The sequence below is a fragment of the Microtus pennsylvanicus genome, chromosome 4, assembly GCF_037038515.1.
Source record: "Microtus pennsylvanicus isolate mMicPen1 chromosome 4, mMicPen1.hap1, whole genome shotgun sequence".
NCBI lineage: Eukaryota > Metazoa > Chordata > Mammalia > Rodentia > Cricetidae > Microtus > Microtus pennsylvanicus.
The window spans coordinates 107847712-107874598 of record NC_134582.1 but is presented as its reverse complement, the minus strand read 5'-3'; the positions used below and the strand labels follow the sequence as shown (position 1 = coordinate 107874598).

At 43.8% G+C, this 26887-nt stretch overlaps 1 protein-coding gene across 9 annotated transcripts in view; it reads left to right on the top strand.

Moving 5' to 3' along the window:
• Elmo1 (engulfment and cell motility 1) overlaps positions 1–26887 on the top strand; it is a 532076-nt gene that overhangs the window by 492063 nt on the left and 13126 nt on the right. For all 9 annotated transcript variants that reach the window (XM_075970127.1, XM_075970130.1, XM_075970129.1 and 6 more), the window contains 4 exons: positions 289–452; positions 8336–8448; positions 17119–17226; positions 25495–25577. In XM_075970127.1, the coding sequence (XP_075826242.1) occupies positions 289–452; positions 8336–8448; positions 17119–17226; positions 25495–25577 (468 nt within the window). The remainder of the gene's footprint in view (positions 1–288; positions 453–8335; positions 8449–17118; positions 17227–25494; positions 25578–26887) is intronic.

Here is a 26887-nt window from a genome sequence, read left to right as displayed (position 1 = left end):
GGTTGTGTCAGTCCTGTCACATAATACAGAGAGCAAACAGGCACGCTCCCCTGCCTGTCTCTCCAACCCAGTCCATTTTCTTCCGTGTGGTTCCCACAGCGTAAGAGAAAATAGAGCTTTACAAAAAGGAAGTCTATCTTTTAGGAAAGCACACTCAAGACTTGGTCTAGAGGTCACACTGTGCACGGGCGCGGGGGAGGGGGGGGGAGTAAGGAGCTTTTGACATGGAGTCTTTTCTGAGATGGAAAGTTTAGCCTGGGAGTATAATGACCCTCCTTTCTTTGACAGGTAATGCAGGTGGTGAAGGAGCAGGTTATGAGAGCGCTGACAACCAAGCCTAGCTCCCTGGACCAGTTCAAGAGCAAACTGCAGAACCTGAGCTACACTGAAATCCTGAAAATCCGCCAGTCTGAGAGGATGAACCAGGAAGATTTCCAGTCTCGCCCGATTTTGTGAGTTACCCACCTCTGTCCTCCATCACTGCTACTGACCCCTAGTGATCTCGTGATGTAACTGCAGGACTAGTGGCGAGCTCATTGAGTCAGCAAAAGACCTTCCAAAATGATAGCCCGTAAGGGATGCCTTTTGGTAACTACCTGGATTGGGACTTGTGGAGTGGGGGCAGCTGTTCAGATGATCCTTCAGGATCTGTAGCTAAAATACACTTGACTTCTTCCACATTTAGAATCTAAACAATGATGTGTGTATAGGGGATGTCTTCTGTTTTCTCGTATAAAACTGTATGTCACACCTTTGAGTTGCAAGTGTTATGCTATCCAGAGAGAGGCTCACCAATCATTAAAGCCTTGAGAATCCTGAGATAGCATAAGTTCCAGTGAGAGCCGTAGAGGTAAGGGACGAGCCCACTGTATCCTTAGGGGATGGCCAGCGATTGGCCTCCAAGCATCCCCTGTCACCTTTATGACTGTAAGCCAATGGGCTCCAAGTGGGGAAACAGCAGGGCCTCTTTACAGGGCTTTGCATTAAATGTCACTGGCAACCTTTTCAAAGCCTCACACATCTCCATCCCTAAAATGCTCTGAATCTGGGAAACAAGAATTCCTTTGCTCGCATCATCTCTTCTGAGACCTGACCTGTTTTTCTCTGCTAAGAACCAGATTAGATTCATCGCTTTTATATTTTATAGAAAAGGACACAGGAGTAAGGTGGGAAGCAGGGAAGAGACTTGCCAGTTATTCATTCCTACTCTGTAATCAAAAGACCAGCAGTGACTTCTGGGATTTCGTATTCATTATCTACTACTATTTGTTCTCTCTCTCTTTCTCTCTCTCTCTCTCTCTCTCTCTCTCTCTCTCTCTCTCTCTCTCTCTCTCTCCTTTCTGTGTGTGTCTCTCTCTGTGTTTTTTTTATTCCATATACATGATACTTTTTAATGGATGACAATCCACAAAGTATGCTTTATTCTAGTTCATTTCCTCACATCCTTGAGGTAGGCACACGTGTTATTCCCAAAGAGGTGGAAGTAGCCTAGGAAAGAACCTGGCCTTGAAACTCCTTAACTCCCAGCTACTGCTTCGTCAGACTGGTTCTGCATGTGCAATGCTGAAAGTAAGTTAAGCAGGTTAGAAAAGCCAGGTGGTGACACGGACGATTTGCTTCCAAACACCACCAGAAACTGCATTAAAGCTATAGACTTCAGTGGGCATGGAGTTCATCCGCAGAGGACAGAAAATGCTTCTAGGGGACTGGGTTCACATCACTGTAAACCCTAAGACATACCGTAATACATCTAATAATGGCTTTTATAACAGACCCAGCTGGGATTTTTTTTTTTTTGATTGTCAGCCAGGAGATAGTCGTAGTTAGAAATACCAAAACAGAGTTGTTGCAGCAACCAGCTAGCGCCCGAGAGAAGCCGTTTCTCATCTATGAGGAGGAAGTGTGGCACCTCACCCTTTTAGGCCCCACCTTCACAAAATGCTGGATTTTAAGTCAGCAGTCCCAACAAATGTGCAAACAGAAGGACGCTTTATTATGCTTTTGACAATTCTTAAAACCTAAATGGAGGATTGGAGAGTCGATTAAGTGAAGGCCAAGTGGTTCTAAATTGCTGCCACTCCAGCAAAGCATTGACTCTTAGTGCTTGGCCGTGACTGTCCCAGGGGAGAACGTCATTCTCAGCCCTGCCCAGGGTGGATGCTACCCTACTCTGCCTTTCTTTCTTTCTTTGCAAGACTCTGACACCGTGCTGGAGTTTCCTTTTCCTTTATTACAAGAAACTCTCGCCTTGATGTTTCTTGAGTGGGGAAACACAATGCCAGTGGAAAGACTATGCCTGCACGGGTGTGACTTTGGCAACACTCTTGTCCAGGAGACTAGAAAGCACCAGGCCTCACGGGAATTTTGGTGTATATATAACTGTGAAAACCAAGGAGGTGACAGGTGATGGGCCAGCCTGTAGCCACACCCCCTGAAACCAGCAGGCAGGAAGCCGGAAATGGTCTGTCCACTGGGTATCTGCTTTGTCTGTTACTGTGATCTTCTAGACGGGAGCTCATTGTGGGAGTGGGAACTGTTTCCAGCGTGACTCATGATAAGCAAAGTCACCCAAGAGGAGGATCGTGCATGCTAATTTTTTCTTTGTTTTATTAGTTTAACAAATAATAGGCAATCCCTCCATGGTAGGCTCATCCCAAGGTGCTGAGAAGCATTAGGTGCCTCAGTATCCAATCTTAAAAAGTTGGGGGGTGGGGAGGACTCATCTCAGATTGCTCGGTATTCAGTTACAGGAAGCACACCTAGATTTTGAAAAAGACCCAGGAACTGCATCTATTCAAGCTCAGTGGTTAGGATGCCTGAGTGGGAGAGCTAGAAGCAACTATTAAGGCTGCCTAGTTCAAACCTTTTACTCAGCAAACAAAGTCAGCAACCCGGCTGCAGCTGATCACGTGGCCTTCCACTGGCTTTCTAGCTTCTCCAACTCCGTAGCACTCTGTCCCTCCCACGACCGCCTGCATATCACACATCGCACAGTGGCAAACCTCAGCTGGCACAAACTCCATCAACTGCATTTGATAAAAATGGTGATGTATCCCAAGAAGGAAAAAGTTAGCACCACGTGAAGAAATGTTTGGGGAACAGCAGCCCTGGCTTACGTCCTGGTTCTGATGAACGATTTCAAAGAGGGCATGCTTTTGATTTGCCACTTGACAGAGAAGATAAATTCATCCTTGTTATTGGTACAGGCTAACAGAGATAAACAGCTTAAACAGTCCAGAAGTGGGTCATTTAGTTGGAAGAAGAGAAGAGACAACAGCAAAGCAGTAACACAGGCAGGGAAAATGTGCTGCAGCTGGAGTTCTGAGACCAGTTCTAATTTCGGTGCAGCCCTTTGCAGATGTGCCTTCTGCAGAAGTCGCATCGTCCCTTCTAAGCCTGCGTTTCCCTGCTCTGGGGAATGAAAACAGTGAAAGCCCTCACAACATTAAGCTACTACAAGGGTCCAAAACAATAGTGTAGGAAACTGATCAGCACATGCTCAGCTTATGATATGCACTGAATAAATGATCACTCTTATTACAAAACACAGAATGTAACAAGTTGTGCCTTTAGTAGTATACTAAATGGGAACCCTGATGCTGGTGTATTTGTATATTTCCCACATTGTCTAAGAATGTACAAGAGAAATAAATGAAAAAGAAAATGTTTTCTTAAAGAGTGAGAAACAAAGCTGATACATACGTATTACCAGCGGCAGCTTTCCTAAAGACCAGCCCGCCAGCCTACTGCTGCACTCAAAGCCTATTCCAGTAGGTTTGTCTATATAAGTATACCATGTTCAGTGTTCAAACATCTGACAAATATTTATCAATGTCTGATACAAGCTGGTCATTGTTCTTTATGCTTATGATTTAGCAATGAATAGAACATATATAACCCTAACCCTGTGGTGTTAAATCTTAGAGAGGGAAAATAGATAATATACATGCGTGATTATATATATAATATATGTAAGGTGACAGAAAGTTAAGTGGTGATAGAATGTCTCCATAGGACATGATAAAAGAAATAAAGTATATTTTTAAAGATGGTAAAAGTAGATACCTTTAGTTATAATGATGACATATGAAGGAAGCTTGTATTAGGGATTCAGAGAGCATGCCGAGTAGATATTTGGGTAAAGGGCACTCCAAGCAGGAAGGATTAGTTGTGAAAGCATCCTGCGGTCACAGTCGATCTGAGTTTTCAGTTAACCAGGAGGTAAAGCGGCAGCATCAGAACAAGTGAGGACAGCAGCAACAGGAAGTGACCCTACGACCATATCTAGAACCTGGGGCTTTGGTGGAAGCCATTCGGGGTTTCAGGGATGGCTAGCATGGAGTTCTGTGTTGGAAACACTCTAAGCAGGCACATTTGGAAGCAAGAAGGCCAGTTAGGAGGCTATTTTAATAATTTAAGCAAGAGATAAGAAGATTAGTTTTTGCTCTACATTAATTATATTTTGGAGAGAAGAGGAGATGATATTTCCTGGTGGATTGGCTGTAGTTGTACTTGTATAAAGAGAAGAATCAAGATGGGCTCCGGATGTGGGACCCAAACAACTAAAGGGCAGCACTTTGGGGTGCAGTGATGTGGGCCAGGGCTCAGGAGTTCAGCTCTGAATATGCCAGGCTATGGGATGCCCAGCGAGGCAGCCAGGCAGGTGAGTTTGGAGGTCAGCAGGTGGGTCTAGGTTGGAAATACAAATTCGAGAGCTGTCAGAATGAAAGTGGTAATGAAAGCCACGGGTCTGTTTAGTTAAGGAACAGAAGTAGTCCAGGGAATGGGCCCTGACATTCTCCAGAACTGAGACAGCAAAAGATCCGTTTCCATGGAAGTGCCGTTGTCACTCAGTCGGAAGCGTCTGGAGGGCCCTCCTAGTTTAGAGGTTCTTGAGTAGTAGTTTTTGAACCAAATCTTCCCACTCCTGATTTCTGCAAATGAATTTTATTAAAATTAAGCCACATTCATTGAGTTTTTTGTAAGTCTAGAAGCCCACAAAGCCTAAAACATTTACTATCTGATGCTTTATAGAGAATATTTGCCAAACCAATGGGGAGTGGTGACTCAGCTGGGTAGACTCCAGGCTAAGAGGTGACTTGAGTCTAGAGGTTCTGAATGTCTTCTGTGTACTGCACTGGCCTTGTTGAGCCCGGATTAGTATTGTTTTCCGGAGTAAGGTACTAGACCAGCAGTCCTCACCCTGTGAGTTGCTACCCCTCTCACAGGGGTTGCCTAAGGTCATCAGAAATATCAGCTATTTACAATTCATAACAGTTGTAAAATTACAGTTATGAAATAGCAATGAAAATAATTTTATGATTTTGGGTTAAATCACAGGAGGAACTGTGGTAAGGGTCGCAGCATGAGAAGGTCGAGAACCAGTGTACTAGGCTGAACTGCTTTGCACAAACTCATTTACCATCCCTCCTTTGAGCTTTCTCCTTCATTTACATGTCAGCCAGTGAAACCATGGCCCCAGCCTCAGTGACTACAAGTCAAATATTTCAGAGCAGGGTTACAGCTAGAGTCTTCTTACCTGGCATGCCTAAGAGGTCATGTCTCAGTCACAGAAACACATTGTAAGGGTGTCTGGGATTTCTTGGTGTCATGAATACATGGCAGCCAAGTCTAGTTGCAAGGAAACAGAAGAAGTCAAAAAATAGTATTGAAAAGGCTTTTTAATTTCCCTTTGTCCAATCATGTTTGGAGTCTTCAGAATTTCATTAAGAAGGGAGACAGACTCTTGTATAAATTCTCGTGGAGAAAAAAAGATTCACTTCTTTTAGTACATCTAATGGATTTGGTCAAGACATGTGTGATGATAAGTATATCCAAATTTTACCCAAAACATCATGAAACATCCATTAGAATTTCTCAAAATTTCATCTTCATGATTCTCATCTCTGCATTTTAATACCTTAAGCCTAACCTATCAAAACTATCCTCAAAATTGTTGAGTTCCAAACCTCTTCCTCCCTTCCTCTCCCCAGAGGTTATCTTTTCTTCTTTGCCCGATTACCCAGATGTAGAAATCAGAAGCAATAATTTATTGCCGTGAGCAGCTGCCCATGCAGTGCTCAGCCTCTTCTCCATTTCAGGGCTCATCAAAGCTTGATTCACTGAGTCTATTTTATAGAAGATGAGAACTGGTAGAGTTATAGTGATCTGAAATCCTGAGCTGAGACCTCAGATGCCTGTGCACGGAAGGAAGGCCTTGCAGATTCTGCACGCTGTATCATTAGTGTGTGTAGCATTGCTATATCGCACAGGCCCTCAAGGCCATCTCAGCCTCAGATGTGCACAGCTATCCAGTGACGTCTCCTGTGGCTTTGACAGGATGTTCTGACAGAAGCAACTTAAGGGGAAAAGGGCTTCGTTTGCTCATGGTTCGAGGATAATGAACAGCGTGTCCGGAAAGTTACAGCAATGGAAGCTTGGCAGAGAATGAAGAACGCTGGTGCAGAGCTCACGTTTTTTAATAGACAATCTAGAATCTCACCCCAGGGGATGGTACCGGCCAGAGTAGGCAGGTCCACCCACCTCAACTAACCTAATCAGACTATCTCCTACAACTCTATCCAGTGATTACATCAAATTGAAATTTAAGTTTGACTGTCCTATTAGTGCAGTACAAAAGCATCTTGTTAGATACCCGAATCCTTTTTATGTTACTTTTTTCTTTTTTAAGAAAAAGTTTTTAAATCATTTAGTCATTTTCTATATAATTTGCTTTGCCTGCATGTGCGTATATGCACCATATGCATACCTGCTGCCCACCGTGGCCAGAGGAGGGCACCAGATCTCTGGAACTGGAATTATACAAAGTTGTGAGTCACCAGGTGGGAGCTGGGAACCAAACCTGGGTCCTCTGCAAGAGCAACAAGTGTTCACAACTGCTGAGCCATCTGCCCTGCCCTACTCACTAATCTTTTTAAAGACTCACTTTTCTTTTTGAGACAGGTTTTCCATGTATTTTTTGTTCACATTAGCATAAGATTGGAGTCTATACTCTAAACTTAACCTTCTGAGGAGTTTCCTCATCTGTAGGGTGGAAAAGTTGACCTTAATACTCATCCTCCAAATGAATTTTAGTCTTCGAGAAGTGAAATCAGGTGAGGTGTAATTACACAATGCACTCTTCTGGGTACTTGCCAATCACAAGTGCCTTGCCCACCTGCAAACCAGAGCAGCTGAGAACAAGTGTCCTGTCCAGGGCCGGAGCAAGGGCAGACTTGAGATCAAAGCTCACCATTGAGCCTTAAGTGAGGTCATAGTGATCATTTGGAGTGTTTAGCTGGGCCAAAGAAAGTGATCACCAAGGTAAATTCAGTCATGCCTCCCTTGCCAGCCAGTGTTTCTAGACTTCTGCTAGCCTTGTCTCCTTCGGGAGCCATAGCATTTCCTCAGGCAGAGTTCTAATCCCTTCCCAGTTAGGAAACTGGGACTCAGCTGAGCCATGTGAAACAAGAGTCACAGACACAGCCTCAACTGGACCCAAGTTTCCTGACTTCTGTTATAGACGGTACTCTCAACAGGTCTCTGAGGGCTCAGCTCTGTGGCTCCCTGTACAACTTTGACTAGACTATTCTGACTTTACTAGCCTCAGATGCCAGAATGCTAATATAACTTCATAGTGGCGTAAAAGTTCCTTGAATGTTTAGAAAACCATTGCACTCTATCGTGGACTCTTTGCAGCATGGTTCATCTAAAACTGAATGACAGTCTATTGTCCTGAGACAAGTTACAAATAATACTAATTTATTCCATCATTATCCCAGTCTCTGTGGGCTGGAATATAGGACAGTCTTATGGTTCTCATTTGTGACAGATGGAATAGAAAATAAAAGGTGGTCCTTGTTTGGGATGTAGCAATTGCATGATCACCCAATATTCATACTTGGTCACATCCCAAAATTGATGTAGGTTTTTTTTTCCATTTTGATTTGCTTTTTGCAACACGGGAGAAACTACGGAATTTGTTTCCTTGGGGTTTTGCCTAAGCTGTATCTGTGACTTTGTAAAAGAAGGGATTTCTCAGATGGCTTTGTTCTAGAGAAAAAAAAAAATCACAAAATTGGCTGTTACTTTTGTGGATAGTCTGTAAATGTCAGAGTCTCGATAGTGTTGTTTCTCCCGGGAACCCTGGCCTAGATTTTTCCCAACAGCACTTAGAAAAATCTCTAAATGATTCTCTAAAGTGCCAGTTGGTGAGGTCCTAGGGTGTTCCTGAAAGCAGGCACTCAGGCTCCCTGCCCATCAGCCCTCAGTGCTACCCACCGGGGACTGTTTCTCTAGGTGCGGTGTGGAATGTGATGTGTTTGTCCTCCAATAGGGAACTAAAGGAGAAGATCCAGCCAGAAATCTTAGAGCTGATCAAACAGCAGCGCCTGAACCGCCTCGTGGAAGGAACCTGCTTTAGGAAACTCAACGCTCGTCGGAGACAAGGTACTGTTTAGGAGCTCTCTACACCGGCTGAGACGATAGTAGCTTGCTTCTGGGTAATCAAAAGGCATGGTGTCATTGAAGGACAGCATTTGCTTGAGACGGGATGGCAGTCTAGGTAAGACCATGTTTCATGTGTAGGGAGAACCAAAGTGCAAAATGACCGGAAAAGCCGTGGATCTAAAAATCTGTTCTTTGCCATGTGGTGCTACAAGGCTACTAGTGGCGGTGCTGACAATTGCCAAAACATGCTGTGACTCACGCATGCGCACATAGCCACGGGCCACATACCAGTCAACAGGGGACCACACATACAATGGTGGTCACTAGGAGCTTTGTGTTTAAATGCACTGTGTGACAGTCACATGACAGAATCACCTAAGGATGCGTTTCTCAGAACCTAGCCCCATTGTTGAAGCACACATAACTGGATAGATGCAATTCATCCTCAGAGTAGCCCTGTGAAGTATATAGTGTAACGGTGCACATTTGCACACAGCAGGAAACAGGGATCCTGCAGATTGAGTAACTTGTAAAGTTACAGAAGAGCTAGGGTTCGTCCTCTAAAGTTTCAGGCCCTTCCTTCTAGTTTTTGCTTTTGAAGTGTCTGTTTTGTTTGTCCTTATTGTACTTGTGTCTATATGATTTATGTGTGGGCGAAGGTATACAGACTCCATGGTGCACAAAGAGAGGTCTGAGGACAACTTTTGTGAGCCTTTTCTGCCTCTGTAAATTAAAGGAATTAAGCTCAAGTCATTAGACCTTCACAACAAGTGCCTTTACTCGCCTTACCCACATCCTTCCTTTGCATGACGCTCTTGCACCAACAGGCAAACTGTCACTGTCTGCTTGGATCTTGGTCCTTGCGGTATAGGTGGACCGTACTCTCAAACTTTCCATATCAATGCTGTTCCCACTGGGGGGTGTAAGCAGCGGCAATTTAAGATGAGATAGAATCCATTTTCAGAATCTTTCAAGATGGATTTCTGAATTGTCTCTGATTTCTGACCTCAAAATGTCAAATCAAAAAAAAGGTGCCGGTAGGCTAGGCACACTAGACAGGAACCAGCCCCAGCTGTTTCTCTGCTTTGATTGTTTCTTGCTCTCTTGACACGATTCTGATTGCACCAAGTATTCATGTCATACTGTCCTAGAAGAAAACAGCTGGGAAGCAGAACAGAGAAATAAGGTTTGCGAAAGGGTAAAGAAATTGAGAAAGAGCTGGGCAAAAGCAGAGGCCTTAACAACTGTGCTAAGAAGAGATATTAGTTATGAGCTGGGGCGACTCTGGCAGGTAGTTCTGAAACCCAGCGGATGCCTTGCTCGGATACAAAGCTCACCCACTAATGATAGCAATCAATTTGTGTTTGTGCCCATCTCTCTGGCCATTTGCTTTAGCTGCTCTGTGCTGAGTGTTCAATAATTGAAATATGTTGATGCTACCACTGAAAATTACACTGAAGGATTTCAAAAAGCAGAACTTTCTGGAGTAAGTATGGGGCTTTTGGAGAGGATGTGAATCCCTGACAAAGAGCTTTGTATAGGCCTGGGAAGAGCATGGGGACAGACCAGTGAAAGGCTAGCTGGCCCTGCTACTGAGAAAGGTTTGCATTATAAAAGAAGAGAGAACTCATCCTCTAAATCTAGCCCTTGAAGAATGAGCCCAGTCCCATTGCTCTTTGCATTCCTTGTGCTGGGCGTCAGGTCCAAGTGAGACATTATACCACAGTGCTAAGGGTTGGCTGCCCTTGTCCGGGTATATAGACGAGCAGTTTTTAATCAATATCCATACCTGTTTCCTAAGACTTTTTCAAGAAATAAAGGTAGTTGGGAATGTAGGTCCTAGAAACAGAGCCAATAGGAGCACTGTTCATCTGAAAAATTGTGTTTAAAAAAGAAAATAAAAACAGGTCTGGGAGAGAGAAGACTTGGTCATGAACTTCTTGTCTCTGCAGCTGGCCCCATTAGTGTCTTCAGGCAGACATCTGATGTCTGAAAACCCTTCAAGATGGGAGTCTAGCACTCTTGGATCTGAGAACTATTTGCCAGATGGTTAGCTGTATGACCTCATCTCCTTATTGTCTCTGGAAGATCAATATCCAAGATATATGGGCCCATAAACATAACTTAAAACATTTTCTTCTTGTACTTGAGATTGGGCAAAAGACACAGAAGTATTTAGAATGGGGAAAGCACACAGAGACACTTCAGCGCTGACTCCTAGTACTTACAATTACACTGAACCTTCCAGTCCACTACACTATCTGATGTCTCCTTCTAGGCTGAAATACATTGACTCTACCAGAATCTTCGTATCTAGATAATTACAGATTCTTGTTTAAAAAATATTTAGCCCTCATTGTTGGTGAACATCATAATGAACAAAAGCATTAGTATCTAGCTGATGAGTTAGTAAAGATCTGGACAGAGCGGGGCCAGTTTAATACAAGATTCTCCTTCTGCAAGCAGAAAAGCCTGTGGGTTAACTCTGGTTACCGGCCCTCTGCCTGCACTGCTTGAGTTTCCCATCACTTCATCAAAACACTGCACTTAGTTTCGTCCAGCCTAGCAGTAGGCTGGGGCTTGAAATTGATCACTGCCACTATAAGTGTATGCGTATTCAAGGAGACTTCATCACAGATTAGGTCTGGTACGCCCTGTGTAGGAACCACAGCCTTCCAACTCATCTCACAGTGAAGAGGACACAGATGAGCTGATTGAGTCATTGGTTTACAGGAGAAAATGTGAGAGCTTCCAGGCTCATAGAACTGGAAGGGGAGGAGTTTGAAAAGCATCTTTTCCTTTGCTACATTTTGTCAGAATGCCTGGCAGTTGCATCCTGTCTCTTCCTGTCTCATCCACAAGTGATGCAAACATGACAAGTCTGGGCCACAGTAGCCCTAAGAGGCAGAAAATTATGTGATGCATATTAACCTGGCTTAAGTTCCAGCCTCCCCACTCCGGACTGGGTAGCTGTTGGCAACCTACTCATCAACCTGGACTCTTTTCGGCTTCTGTCACACAAGGATGGTACAATTTCCTACATTAAGTAGGTAGTTGCAAAGATTAAGTAAACTACCGTTAGCACTTAGTATGATGGTTATCAAACATTGAAGCCTACTCTTATGACTATTTGGGGTTATAGTTACTTGGCATATAATTTTTAAACCCAAGAAGCACACTATTGAATGTCTCATGCCTGCTTCTTGCCTTCTGTTCTGACAACATGTAAGGCTCCACCATGCTTCTCGTCCCACATATTCCTGACGAGGACAGCAAGATACGTTCTTAAAGGTTGTCTATGGTACAGCTATTATTGCTTTGTGACACTGCAATCTTCAGCATTCCCCTCTACTTTCTACATTTTAGAAATTCAGTTTTCTCAGAATTGCTTGCATTGAGTAGTCTTGATAACCCCAGGGCTAAACACTATAGAACCATTTCAAGATATGATACATAAAGCTTGCTTCTCACTAAAGATGTTTGGTAGCGTCCTGTCTTAAAGTACCAACGTGACCGAGTTATCTCAAAATTCTGTGCTGGATATAACATGTCTTCCCACTTCAGTCAGCAAGGCCTTTGTACCTCACACAAGTCTTGTAACCCTGTCAGAACCCTGGAGCCAAATGCATGGATCAGGTGCTGCATCTTTCTCAACCCTTCCGGGCAGCAAGCTGTTTCTCTCTATTGTTTTAATTACATTTCTCTTTTGGTGCTTCATGAAACCTAATTAGCTCATCTTAGCAAAAAGTCAGGTATTTCCATTTGGATAAGAGAAAACAGTTGAACTTTGAGAAAGGCGTTCAGTGGATCCAAATAATGAGTGAGCGCCGTTTCAAACAGGTGGAAGGGTAAATAGGGGGTGGTCATGTTCTCTGACTGAACCAGTGCTGGTAACCAGCCCTGTGGAGAAGGCAGGATGGATCCTTCATGTATGTATTACTCATGAAGTTAAGGCTATCTCTTTGTAGGTGAAGAACAGAGAGCTTTCCATTCATTATTTTGCTCAAGGCTATCACAGAGTGCCAGGACCAGGTGTGTAAGCAAGGTCTGTGTTCACCCAGTGTCCATTTGTACCAGCGATCTTGCTGAGTGTGTGACAGTTCTAGACTCACAAACTAGGGAAGGACACACCGCCTCTAAGGAGGCAGCATTCAAACTCCACACACAGTCTCTGGCTTTGAAGAACATCCAGTGGGTTGGGAAGTGTTTGGAAAGCAGAACGGCCTTGACGGTCACCCACAGCTGCCATCCCCCTCCCTGAACCAACGGAGAAACTTGTGGATCTCATCACTGGGAAAGTGACTTTTCCCTTTCCAGGCACTGTCCAGAACTGTTCTTTGATTCAGAAAGCTGAATCTTAGGCAAGATATGGACTTTCTGAACACAATGATGGTTTTGTTTAGTTTAGGGCATCTTAGAGAGACCAAACATTCTGCTAGCAGTGTTCTAACAGTATAGGTTAGGAAATGCTTCCCAACTTCTGTGACAAGGGATTCCCAGAGCCTGCTACCAGACATGACTCTGCACCCAACACCAGGAAGTTCCCTGTTTCCTAAGCAGAGTTGATCAGACTCAATTCCTACCCCTCATGTAACATCCAGCATGTCACACCAGTAGTAATAACTATTACTTAATGACCTGGTCTCCTCTAAAGACCAAGAGGCATGATTACCGTACCTGGGGCTAAGTTGGCAAATGAAGAAAAAAATTTAATTTGTTTTCTTATTGGATAAAACAGATACCCATCACTTTGACTGTTGGACAGTGTTATAATAATTTCACTTCTCGGTGATTTTTAGCTTATAGCAATACATTAATAGCTTTAATTAGACTTCTTCCCAGGTTTATGGGCTGTCCTAGTTAGCATGAACTGTCAGCCTGACATAGACTCACCCGGAGAATCACCTAGATCAAACTGACCGATGGGCATCTCTGTTGTCTGTCCTGATTGATACAGGAGAGCTCAGCCCACTATATGCAGCACCATCCTGCTGCTTATACATAGTACCACTGAGTCATGGGATAGCTCCAGGATGCAAAGATGTTATTCCTCTAAAGAACAGACAGATCTTAATCAACAGAAAAACTGAAGATCCCAGTGTCACACCTCACTGGCTTCCTTCCCCTCACCCTGAGAAAAGTAGGTAGACTCATGCAATGTAAGAAAGGTACCTAAGTATGAGCCTGTGAGCAAGCCGGAGAACAAGCCATTGCAGCGGTTCCTCCATGATTCCCGTCCAGCCATCGGTTTTCCTCAATGACGGATTGTGACTTGGAAATGTAAAGCAAATGATGCTCTCCCACCCACCATAGGTTGCTTTCGTTAGGGTGTTTTATTACAGTACAGAAAAGAAACAAAAATATGGGCTCTGAAACCAGCTACTCCCTCCGATCCTTAACAAGGCTAAGGAGGATGGAGGAAGGAAAGAAAAGAGGGACCTATGACAAAGGAAAGGAGAAAAGAGAGAAAGACAAAAAGACGGTATGAATAAGAATAAAGGAAAAGCTTGAAGCGGAAAATTGCCTCCATATTTTCTAGTTTGGAGTTGGAAAGACAACTGTTAATATATTCTAATTTGTATTGACTACAAGGCCTCCACATTAGCTCTCACATCCTCTGTAGATGCTAGTAAACAATCTTTGATAATGTTCTCATTGCTTCTTGCTAATTGCTTTTAATGACGAGATCCACTCTTCTATTGCCCAAAGGGATTGAGGAACTCATAGCATCATGCTGAGTCTTAAAAGGAAAATGCACATTTTTTTTCTCACAAAAGAAAACTACAAATCAGGCTGCTGCTGTTGACTGATACCGATGTCGGTGTGCTGTGTGCTGTACTGGTGGGCGTGGGCAGATTCACTCCCTTCCAAAGCCCAACATTTGAGACAGAATTATGCACGTCATGATGCCTATCAACCAAAGGGCTGCAGCTTCCATCTCAGAAGAAAGATGTTACCTTAGCGTCTTCACATTTGGTCACAAATCAAGACAAGCTTCTCAGCCTCTTCAGCCCCCTTTTCATTGTTTTTTAATCCATCCAAAACTTCTTACTTGCTGAGAATCTCAATAACACATTGCTACCATCAGGCATTCACAGACCTTTTTGCTCATGACCATTGTAGCAGTGGACAGAGTAAGGGGAATTTGTGTAGAGTAAGAGAAGAACTAGCTAGGGGTAGGAAGAAAACCAGGAAAAGGTGGTGTCCTGTAGCTCAAGGTAACCTAAGTCTCAGAAAGGAAGAAGCAGTCTTTAATTGTGAAGCAGACAGTCAAGCCAGAGTTTCAGGTAAGACTATTGTGTTTCTTTTAAATAAGCGTCCATCCAACTTTCCATAGTTCCAGGTTAGACTTGTGTGCTTCTTTTAAATAATCTTCCATCCAACTTTCCAACGTAGGTGGTCGTTTTTGTCAAGGGATAAGTAAGAGCTAGTCACTGCTCTCTATTGATTTGTTGAGTAAGAATGCATTCTGTAAGCAAGAGAAATTCCCCATTCCTATCTAGATCGTGTTTGTCTCTACTTCCCAGCCCTGGACACAAGCATTTATGTGGTCCAACTCTCTACTGCCACCGAGAATTGAGGGTCCAAGTTTAGTCTCTCATGTCTACCCTTACTTAATGGCTTCTTGTATTTTTTGAGGAGGAGTAGTAGATGCATCGCCAACTTATTGAAAATACTTTTAGATAACTAATTTATCCTGAAAACGGAAGAAGCAATTTAAAATTTACTCTATTTTATAGATGAATATACATCGTACAGTTCATTCCATATTGTGTTAAACTAGTTCACTTTCTTAATTCTTCCCATCAGACCTTATTGAATATAAATAATCACTGCGCCATTATTGACTCATTGGCTTCACATAGTACCACTGAGTCATGGGATAGCTCCGGGATGCAAAGATGTCATTCCTCTAAAGAACAGACAGATCTTAATCAACAGAAAAGCTGAATATCCCAGTGTCACACCTCACTGGCTTCCTTCCCCTCACCCTTAGCCTCCAAATCCACTCAGGGAGCATACCTTACAGCAAACTGTGCTCATCATAGTCCGTGTAGACCAGGCCGTAGGCCATGCGTTCCTTGTGTGCAGAGAGGACCACCATGTCTTGTTATGTCATGTTCTGTGATGCGCACAACACTCGATGTCCTCCAGACTTCATAATTCCTATTGTAAATTCCATCTCAGCCCCCCCCCACATGCATTCTTCTCATGGAAACCCAGTAATTTTCCATTAGCTTATTAGAATGGCTGTGAATTAGTGAGGGAATGACTTGCTTCGCTCTCTTTAAAGTCTGCTCCGTAACCACCTGTGATTGCTGTATGTATAAAATGACTTTTGATATGTTGGCAAGCCCTAATAATTAAATGATCTTCTTCTTCCTTTTCAATAGTTTGTTTTTGCTTTCACCACAGTTCAGAGTCCTTTAAGTTCATGGTTGCCTTGTTTTGAAACAATCAGGGATTTTTTTAAACAGTGTTAAGTTATTTTATACATGAGTGGGACAAGAATCACAGAGACCATTTTATCAGAGTCATTTCAAAGTAATTTGGAACTGCAGGGACAGTATTGAAGGGATTTGACCAAGACCATAGGGTGAGCCAGGGGCATGAACTGCCAAGAGGCTGGTAGGGCACAGATGCTGTGCACCTGCTGTGCTTCAACCAAGTCTCCTTAAGTCTTCATTTTCCAGTTTTTCCAACATCAAGGGAGCATTCCATTGGATTTCTTATCTTGGGTCTTACTATGGGGAACATTAATAGGACTAATATGTATGTACCAAAATGTCAGCCCATGATGTTAATGGTGCAAGTAATTTCTAGAGAAGCTCAGTTCATAATGGTAAGCAAAGAAGCCTTTCTGGAGGACCCACCATCTAACTGAGCCTTTGCATCTGTCCAAACACCACAGTCATGGTTCAAGTTCCCAATCTGTATATCTATAGGTCTATAAAAGTGTTATGTGCCTCCCTCCCCCTGCCGTAGTCTTGCTCACCTTTTCTCATTACATTTGAGGGCAGAGGGGGTCAAATTGTGGGAGTGCAGTGTGAGAACCACACTAAAGCTTCGGCCGTTCCCATCCTGCCACTACTCTGAAGTGGTTAGGAAGGAGGCTGCGTGTGAATACCTTCATTCTTTCCGTAAATTCTGAATCATTCAGATGATTTATCACGAATCCCACCCCCGTGTGTATCACTCGTGTCCTGATAACTCATGCACAGATCGTGGATGTGCTCTGTTAGCACCAAGGAACAGGTGTGTGCACCAACTAAAGATGGCAGCAGGCTGGATATCAAATTGGAAGCAGCTCGAGGCCCCAAAAGCTGTTCTTCTTCACCCGTCTCCTACATTGCCCAGCTTCCGTGGCTAAGAACTAGCCCCGTCGGTGGTTACAGGCACTGATGAACCTCTTAGAAAATACCTTGTCATTGAATTAGGTTTGTTGATATCTCCTGCGGTCACCAACGTTTGCAGAGCAGAGTGGGTGATACTAAAATGCCCAAATCAGGGGGGTTTACCATTCAGGACACTAAAAACCCATGATTTCTTACGGTCTTAAGGTCCAAAATCAAATGAGTCATTTTTCTCCTCCAGGTAGCACTAACAGCACTGGCAATATTTTTCAAAGCTAGAATCATTAACACTGTGAACGTCTGTTTTTCTCCTCAGACAAATTTTGGTATTGTCGGCTTTCACCAAATCACAAGGTCTTACATTATGGTGACTTGGAAGAGAGCCCCCAAGGAGAAGTGCCCCATGATTCCCTGCAGGACAAATGTAAGTGGCTCCCTTCCTGGTACAGCACACCTGAACTTTGATTGGTTGGTTATGTTTCATTCATGGTGTACCATGCAGAGAACGCTTGGCTTTAATGAACCTTTGAACTTGACTCATCCCTGAATTTCAGCCTGAGCATTCCCATCAAGTGCACGGCCTGGAAGGATTTGAGGCTCATGGATGAGCAGGGCAAATGTCAGAGGAATTCTCACACACCTTTTCTGTCTACTTTAGATAGTATGTATCTAGGGCTGTTTCAAGGAGCTAGAAACATATAAGCCTGAATTTGTCAACTATATTTTGAATAGCCTGTGAAATAGTTTTTTTTTTTTACAACCTCTACCACCTATGACTTAATGTGTCCTATAATTACAAAGTGGAGTTAGTGAAAGACTCAAGTACTACTTTTGAGCACTCAGATATTTTGGGAACTTAGGATAAGTGGCTTTCTAGAAACACAGTAGTCTTCCAAGATACGCATTATTTCTGTCCATTAGCCTTTGCCATCTGCTTTGTTTAAACACATGATTTTGAAGAGATAGTAACATGTGAGATCCTTTTAACCCAATACTAAGTCAGGTACTAAGACCTAAGGTTCAGAGCTCAGTGTGAGAGACTAAAAATTATTAAAACTGCATTGAAAATGCCAGGGTGGTGAATTAATTTGGAAGAGAAATGAGACAGAAGTAATATATCCTCGGAGAACACTCTAGTCAGAGAAATCAACCAAGGGCCAGCTATCATGACATGCTTAAATAACCTTCAGAAGTTCCATCGATCCTGCTGTGTTTAGATAGGCATATCCCAGGCATTGCCTTTGACCTCTGACCACCTGCTGTCTCACATCTGCCCTCCCATCACCCCAGGGCCCGTGAAAGTCAAATCTGGATTGCCTGCTGTACAGCTCTAGACCACAGGAAGCAAAAATAAACCATGAATGGGAAACTTCCTGACACTTTCAGACTGTGCTGACATCTCAGGCAGAAAGCCTAGAACATTTTCTCTCCCTCCGGTTTAAAAATGGGACGGTCTGGCCTTTGTAGTGTCATACGGTTCATTCTCATCCACACAAGAACTGCTTTCCCAGCATGCATTATTGATACCCACAGCAGGAAAAAGTAATCTGAAACCACAGCTGCAGGCTGTGCCTCCCCAACACAGGCTGTGCCCCCCAGCACAGGCTGTGTCCCCAATACAGGCTGTGCCCTCAATACAGGCTATTCCCCCAACACAGACTGTGCCCCCAATACAGGCTATTCCCCTAACATAGGCTGTGTCCCCAATACAGGCTGTGCCCCCCAGCACAGGCTGTGTCCCCAATACAGGCTGTGCCCCCAATACAGGCTATTCCCCTAACATAGGCTGTGCCCCCACAACACAGGTTATGCCCCCAGTTCAGGCTATTCCCCCAACACAGGCAGTTCCCCCCAACACAGACTGTGCCCCCAACACAGGCTGTACCCCCAACATAGGCTGTGCTTTCCCCCAACACAGGCTGTTGTTCCATCCACACCCCAATACTATCTCTTAGTCTTCTTCATGAAGCTAAGAGCCCTATGGTCAGAGTTGACAAGGCGGAATCAGCCTGTCACCTGATGCCGGTCTGTGTTTCTCCAGCTGTGGACCTTAGAAAGTGGAACCCCAGTGGCCTCACTCAGTCCTCACAAAGCAGAAACACTGCTGTGAGAACTGGAGCCTCCAAGTGGCTCTGGTGCACTCTCAAGTTTTACAGATGTTAGTGTAGATCTTGCCGAATATGGCTCCATGGTACATGACTTTCACCAAAAGGTTCTTTAAAAAAAGATGAAAATATGTTGTCAACTTGTGATTTTTGGAAGAAAGAATGTTAAAAAACTAAACCTTAACTAAGATTTTAGTATCACTTCTTTTTTATCTCAATCTCTCTCTCTCTCTCTTATACACAAACACACACTCTCACACAGTAAGAAAGGCTTAATCTTAGAATTAAGGACAGGCCTTTCTGCTCATTGAATTTGCTGTGTGAAGAACACACTCTGGTATCCTTTTTCTCTTTCCTCTCATGAGCTAGGAAGTGTTCATGGCCAGTGATCTGGAAGAACATTGGAAGTTTCTGGTGGCCAAAGTAACTGCAGCTGCCTAGGACATCTCCCAGGCCCTTCTATGCCTGGCCAAGAGATGGAGAAAGGACTCCTGGCTGAAGAATCCACCATATTCCTGAGCCTACCCAAAGAATCTGTTCTCCTCTTACTGAATGTGTAATTTGTCCTCATACCTACAGATATATAATCCACGTCTCAACTTGAACATGGGCATGTAACTGGCAATTTGTCAATGTTAGGCACAGTGCACCCAGTTCCTTAGATAACCAGCAGCCCTACACCTAGGGAAAATTCTAGCAGTTGACCAGCACCTGAACCCCATAAAAGGACAGTTACTTGGCTTTCCCACAGAACAAGGCCCCTCACCTCCACAGCCCCAGAGTTGAGCAGACAGCTGGGTATGCAAGGAGACCACCTGGTTTGGGTGGTCCCAGATGAGTGCAGCCAGAGCTGTGAATCTCCACTCTCCGCACAGGTTTTGGTAATGGCCATGGGCTGACATCTGGGAGAAGGTAGCAGTCCTCCTCCCGTGGACGCCTCCAACAGTCTTGTCTCTCTATTTCCTCTGTGACCTTTAAAGTCCGGTGATGCAGAATTCCAAAGACTGTATCACGCCTTATCCCTTGCAAAGAAAGGTAGAAATTATATAATTTTTAGGGTGTGTGTTTGTCTGGGGAGAGTGGGTTGGTGAGATTGTATCTATCTGTGTAGGGGTCAGAGAAGGGGGTATATTCATATAATAAAGTGAAATAAAGTTGTGTCTAGGAAAGCCCTGCCCTGCCCTGCCCTGCCCTGCCCTGCCCTGCCCTGCCCTGCCTTGCCCTGCCCTAAGAAACTAAATTTGCAACTTCAAGCACACACACCTGTGTTTCCTTCTGTGCCAATTCTACATTCTACCTGGGCCGTTAAAAGCAGAAAATGTATTCCACTAGAGAAAATGAGTGAGAGACATTGAAAACCTCAGGCCTAAATGGGATGTCTCCATCAAATTCCTCCCCTCAAAGCTCAGGGAATTCAGCAGAAGAGGAGAAGAAAAGAATGTAAGAGCCAGAGAACACAAAGGAAATGAGGCCTTCTAAACACACCAGAACCAAGCACATATGAACTCACAGAGACGAAGGCAGCATGCCGAGGACCTGTATGGCTCCCCACCAGACAGGACCCTAGAGATGAAAGGAGAAGTGGACGCATGCCCCACCCCTAACCCAGAAGCTCTCTCCAACTGATAAACACTTGCAAATAAAAATTTAGTTTTCTTCAAGGAAGTCTCATTAGGGAAACAAGCTACTCTTAAGGGTAGGCTGCGTGTCCAGCCATAGATGCCAACAGGAAATGACCTCACTGGCATCTTTGAAGGTTCCTTGTCTCATAATGCTGTGTCAGGACTTTTCCCTTTCTCTTCTTTTTCAATTTCATCTTTTGTTTACACTATAGGTTCTTTGTATATCTATTGTGGCTTCTGGGTTTGTGTTTTGATGGGATTCTTGGGTATGTGAGTGAGTGAATCTGTGTCTACATCTGTTTCTTATATCTTTTTCTGGGTGCTTTTGCTTCTATCTGTTTTATTCTGTTATTATGTGTTTGTTTTACTTTATTTTATTTCATTATTATTCCTTTGATGCCTGTTTGTTTTCTAATGAGAGACAAAATGAGGACGGATCAAGATGGGAGGGGAGAGAGGAGGAAATAGGAGATGTAGAGGGAGGGGAAACTGCAATCAAGATATAACTTATGAAAAAAATCCATTTTCAATAAAAGAAAAAAAGGAAAAGGATCATTTCCCTTAATTAATGGTAAGAGTCATTGCCTTGCCGTGTATTTTTGTCTTCTCCTGAGGCAGGGGGAATTATCTTCCACCCTTGACTTAACCAGGGCTAAATAGTAAGATATTGATGAGTCAAATGGTTCAACTGGACCTTCTACAACAGCTAGTATTAGTGAGGACTGAAGGATTCTTCTTAGCTGTCTTCTCCCTTAAGCGCTGAGCCAATGCTTTCCATATTCTTCCTAATTGCTAGGAAACGGGGCCCTTGAAAAATCCACATTTCCCCGCATCCCCTCTTACTCTGCTTCCCTCTCAGGGCTTCCAGGCTGTCGTCACCATCACTCCCATTAAACACGAGACTCATTTGCTCCCTACCCACGCTTGGGGCCCCTCAAGGCCTCAGTTTGGAAGAATCTAGGCCAGTGTTCTTCACCCCCACCTCAGGGGAAAGCACAGGCCAGTGCCCTCCTCAAAGATTAAGCCTATTTATAGGGGATGAGGCTAGCAGCTGACAGCCAGGGAAAGTGGGGGATTTGGGTCATGAAATCACAGCGAAGAATTTCAGTCCCTCCATCTACTGAGAGAATTAATGCAGATTATTGGTAATAGGAATAATGGCAGGTGGCATTTGCTAAGTGCATAATGTATGCTAGGCTCGGTGCTCAGAGCTTACACAAGTTATCTGCTGTACATCCCGAAGGGGCATTTCATCCATATTTTATAGATAAGGAAAGCGAGGTAGAGAAGCATTAAGTATAGCTAGTTGACAGTCATGGGTTAGTAAACAGTGAGATAAGGATGTTTGCAGGCAGCCAAACAGCTCCACGGCCAATTTTACTTTACCATTTTCCTGCCTGAGCTAAAAATCGTCTGGAACTCTGAGAGCTTAAGCCTAAAGTGGTAGAACAAGAGGCTGAATGAGCCCCCAAAGCCTTGGTTTCTGGTTACAAAGGCACAGAATGGACCCTCACTCAGTGCTATGAGACTGATTTGCTAGGTTAGGGAGAGCAGGCTCTGTACTAACTATTGGCGTGACCTGCCTCCACCCTGTCTCCTGTCACAGAAGCGTCTACGGAGGATACCTGCACACAGGTACGAAAGTCATAGAGTGAGCTGCCTCCTGGAGACGTTTTTGCCTTGACTTGACCCCAGGAAAACAAAGCTAGAAGTGTTCTCATCGCTGTGGCCACGTTGGTTTTTCAGTATTATTTTTTCTTTAAATCATAATTAAAATCTCTTCTAAGATACTAGCAAGGAGCTTCCTGAATGTGCTTGGAGTGAAGCCCACATTCGTGGCTGTTTTCATTATGATACTGACACCTTCCAAACCCAAAGGTGGCCTAGGAAGGGAGCATGGAGCACTAAGACCAGATCTGTTCCTGGCTAGCTGTGTGATATCATGTAAGGGGTTCTTCTCGAATGCAAAATGGTGGTGAATGGCAATTCACCCCAATCCTCCCTAAACTGAGTAATTATGAGACGTGAAGGTGTACCCCAGAGTAAGGGTGCTTTCTCTGATGGCCTCCTGCTTCTCCCAGCTCTCTGCCCTACTTCTTTATCTTTCTCCCATGTCAAAAGACCAAATCAAAAAGCTAGCTTGGCTTTGAAGCCCTTGTGAGCTCCCTCCCCATGGTGTGAGCATGAGCCCTTGGTTTCTGCCCCTGGACCAGAAGACACTGGTTATGGCTCTCCCCGTGTCTAATCCTCCAGTGCAGCTAGAGAAAAGCTATGAAAAGAAAGAAAGGAAAAAAAAAACCAGCTTTTCAAAGGGACTGTATTTTTAGAATTTGTGTTTTCATTTTAGTCATAATCCCATGAGCGGCACAGCAGCTTATCTCCCTGATAGAGGACAATGGATATTTAAATATAAAATATGTACAGCCACAATATCCATTGAAAAGAGATTCCCTTCTGTGAAGCCTTTGCATTGAGGATTCAAAAGACTGATCCATGGCAGTTTTGTATTTTCCTGGTCCCATTCTACATGTTTTCAAAGCCGAGGGGTAACTTACTTTTGCAGAGGATAGACACTGTGGAGTTCATTAAGCATTTCATATCTTATAACAAAAGATTCTCTACAATATACTTGTGATTCAAACTCCTGATGAAGCTTTAAGAGGAATTTTAAATTGCCTTGCTAATTAGATTTAAAATTCCCTTCAGTGTCTCCATTGCAAATGCAACCAGCTTCTCCTAGTGTTCAGATACTCCCTGCAGACAGATCAGCCAGGTAGGCAGCAAGGCCAGTCCTTGGTTATGAAAATGGACTTGTGAGACCTGAAGCCAGTGTTCAAGGTAGGCTCAGGAATCTTAGCACCCACCTACAAGGTGTTTAATCAGAGGAGGTCAGGAGAGGGTCAGAAAGAAAAGGCATCTGAGATATAGGGCTGAATCGGTCAGGAGAGGCCACACTGCTCTGCTGTGGTACAGGAGCAGGCAGCCCTACACCTCTGAGTCTTAGCACAGCAAAAGACTTCTAACCTGTGATTGTAGTAATAGGGGGGCGGCGGGGCTGCGACCCCAAAAACCCCAGCCGCCGGCTTCGGCTAGCTTATGCCCCAAAATAATTACACAGACACTGTATTCTTTTAATCACTGCTTGGCCCTTAGCTCTAGCCCTTACTGGCTAATTCTGATATCCCAATCAACCCATCTCTAATAATCTGTGAGCACCGGTCTTACCGGGAAAGATTCAGCATGTCTGACCTGGTGGCTTGCTTCATTGCGTGCGCCTGCCTGGGAGAGCGGAGCATGGCCTCTCTTCTGCTCCCGAGAGGAGAGCTGTGGAGTCTGACCTCACTTCCTCTTCCTCCCAGCGTTTTGTTCTGTTTACTCCACCCACCTAAGGGTGGGCCTATCCAATGGGCCTAGCAGTTTCTTTATTGCTTAGCTAATGAAATCAACAGATTGATATATGACACTCCCACATCATGTGATGGTGATGAAGGAGGACCCCAGTCACTTACGGCCACAAGCCATTTACATATATACCTGTATCAGCATGCTGGAACACAGAAGAATGAAATGGCAGACAGGGACTTTTTGGTACTTCCTCTTACATTTCATTGGCCAGAGCACAAGACCCCAGCTAACTGCAAAGTTGCTGGGAAGCATTGTCTTCCTTGTGCCCGGAAGGGAGAAAGAGAAGCCAGGAATTGATACTAAAATTGAGTACAACTATGGACTGACTACATGACGGAGGAAGTGATGCTGTGAAGTAGATGATGGAGAAGCCTCCAGAGACTCTGGAGGAGCTCCTCACTTCCCCACTTCTCTGGGTTGACAGCTCTGGGCACATTATCACACTTAGGCAGAATTCTCAGTCGTTTTTGTTATTCTGGGACATTAGCTTTTAAGGGACCCTCCTGATCTAGTGTTTTAATATTCTGTAAATTTATAATTTCATTGTTTACTATCAACCTTATAATCAGTTTATTCAGTGCGGATGTACAAGCTTAAACTATGAAATCTGCCATTATGTCCACCTTTAAGGAAGTGTAGGGAACTGATTGCTTCCAACTCTCCTTCAGCAAAGCCAAGTCTGCCAGCATCTGCAGCTGGCTTCACAATTATTTGTGGGGCTGGCAGATTTGGGATTGGAGAAGGATGGATAACTTAGTGTTGTTTTTTAAATCAAGGTTCTGAACCATCTGATTCGTCCTTGTCCCTCTCATTTGATCTTAAAGAGTATTTTGAATGCGGTGCTTTTTCTGCTTCTTATCTCCCTCCTACTCCCAAGCAAGACTTAAGATAACATCGTTCTATCTAACTGCATTATTTTCCAAAGGCTCTATTGGAAAGGGAAGGCTCCTTTATTGTGTTGAGTTTATTTCCATTGCCTGTTGAACAAGGACAGCTAAACCTACCTTAAGGAATTGTTATGAGAATTAACGATTTGGGGAAGGGAGAAATTTTGGAGGCGAGTTCCGAACTGTGGAGTCAGACAGGTGATTTGGGCTAGATATACTTGCTCTGCTTATCCACCACTCAGAAACAAACAACAAAGATGCAAATGCTAGCTAGAGGTATCAATCTATATGAAGCCTTTGGCATTGATCCTAGCACACAGAAAGCCTTACAGTGTCTATATTGCCATAACCACTATTACCTAATGCCACATCTGTTATAATACCATCACTAACAGCACCACTATGGTAGGTCTCATTTTAATTTTTAGTGAACCAAATTATATTTATGGAACTAGCATGCTAGAGATACTTTTTACCAGAACATTGTATGCTTGAGTATCTAGTCTCTGAACGCTGCCTGACCTCTTCCTCTTGTCACTTCGCTTCTTTTTTGTTTTGTAGTGGCTTCGGGCAGTGCCAACCATGGTAGCAGACTCAATGAGTACCTTTGTTCCTGTATTGACATTGAAGCTTTCAATGGTGTCATAACTTTCATTGTTTTTATGAATTGCAGTGCCGGTGGCAGATATCAAAGCGGTGGTGACGGGAAAGGACTGCCCTCACATGAAAGAGAAAGGTGCCCTTAAACAAAACAAGGTATGATTTCTAGATCGTTGTAAATGGCTGTCTGTACAATGCAGTGGGCCATCATAGTGATCCCAGCCTTCGCTCACAGAAATGGACATGCATGTGTTGGAGGGTTCACCCTGGAACCAAGGGCATTGTATATCGACTTGTACATCTCGGCTCTCCCTTTCTCTTCCCTGAGCCATTGCTCTCCTGTCTTAACGCGCTCACTCCCTCTGCCTGATCACCTTTGTAATGCCTCTTCTCTCTTGTTCTTCTACTTCCTATCTACTTCCAACCCTAGAAATTACAGTGAGTGTTCTCACTCTGTCTTTGTATGAGTCTCTTCTGCTCACCGTCAACCCTTCTTTAGGCCTCTTCTCATCTCCGCTTCATGATATTCCTGCTCCCTACATTGCTTCACTAGAGTCTCAGTGAAGCCCAAGACAGACTTCTGACTCAAAGAATGTCATGAAATATTAAGTGCCTTGTATCCTTCAACATCATAGGAAGTCGACTATTAAGTATCCAAATTTAGCTCAAAGGAGAGCAGTACTCAGGAATACATACTTAGGTGTCTGTTAAGTGCAATATTTCTCTCCATCTCTTTCTAGTTTACCGCAAGTTTTCACCATGGTGGTCCACATTGTTTTATGAGGAAACAGGGAGGGAACACAATCGTGAAAGATAGAAAATGTCCTCTGTTTCTAGGTCAGAGGGATGCATTAAGGAGCCAATTCTTTGTTTTACCCATTGGCATTTTATATACCATCCATTAAAAGGAAAATAAAGATTTGGCTATGTGTGGTGATATACACCTGATATCCTAGCCCAAAGGAGGATGATGCAAGAAAATCATAGCCAGCCTGGAATGCATAGCAAGATCGTCTTTCTAAAACAAAACAAATCTAGATTTACCTGGCTGCTCTAGACATCTGTGTACCAAATGTCACATGAACCAATAGTTTATTTCTTTGATTCTCAAAACAGTGTCTAAAAGGAATTTTAAAAACTCATATATTCTGCTTAACAGTCAGGATTAACATAAGTGGTCCCTGTTTTCTGATTCCAAATGAAGATAAAAGGTCATTACCCAACGACTATACTCAAAGAAAACCAAAAGTCCTGTGAGAGTATTGTTCAGGATGCCAGAAAGGAAAGATACAGGCAAGGATGCTGATTGCAAGATCCTTGCTCCTTGTGACATAGACATACAATTCAACTCAAGGCCTTGTGCATTTCTTCATTGCTAAGCCCACCCCAGCACAAGCCAAAAAGGTACTCCAGTGACAAACATCATAATATGGAGGGATGCTGGAGGCACTAAAGTCTGGGGGGTC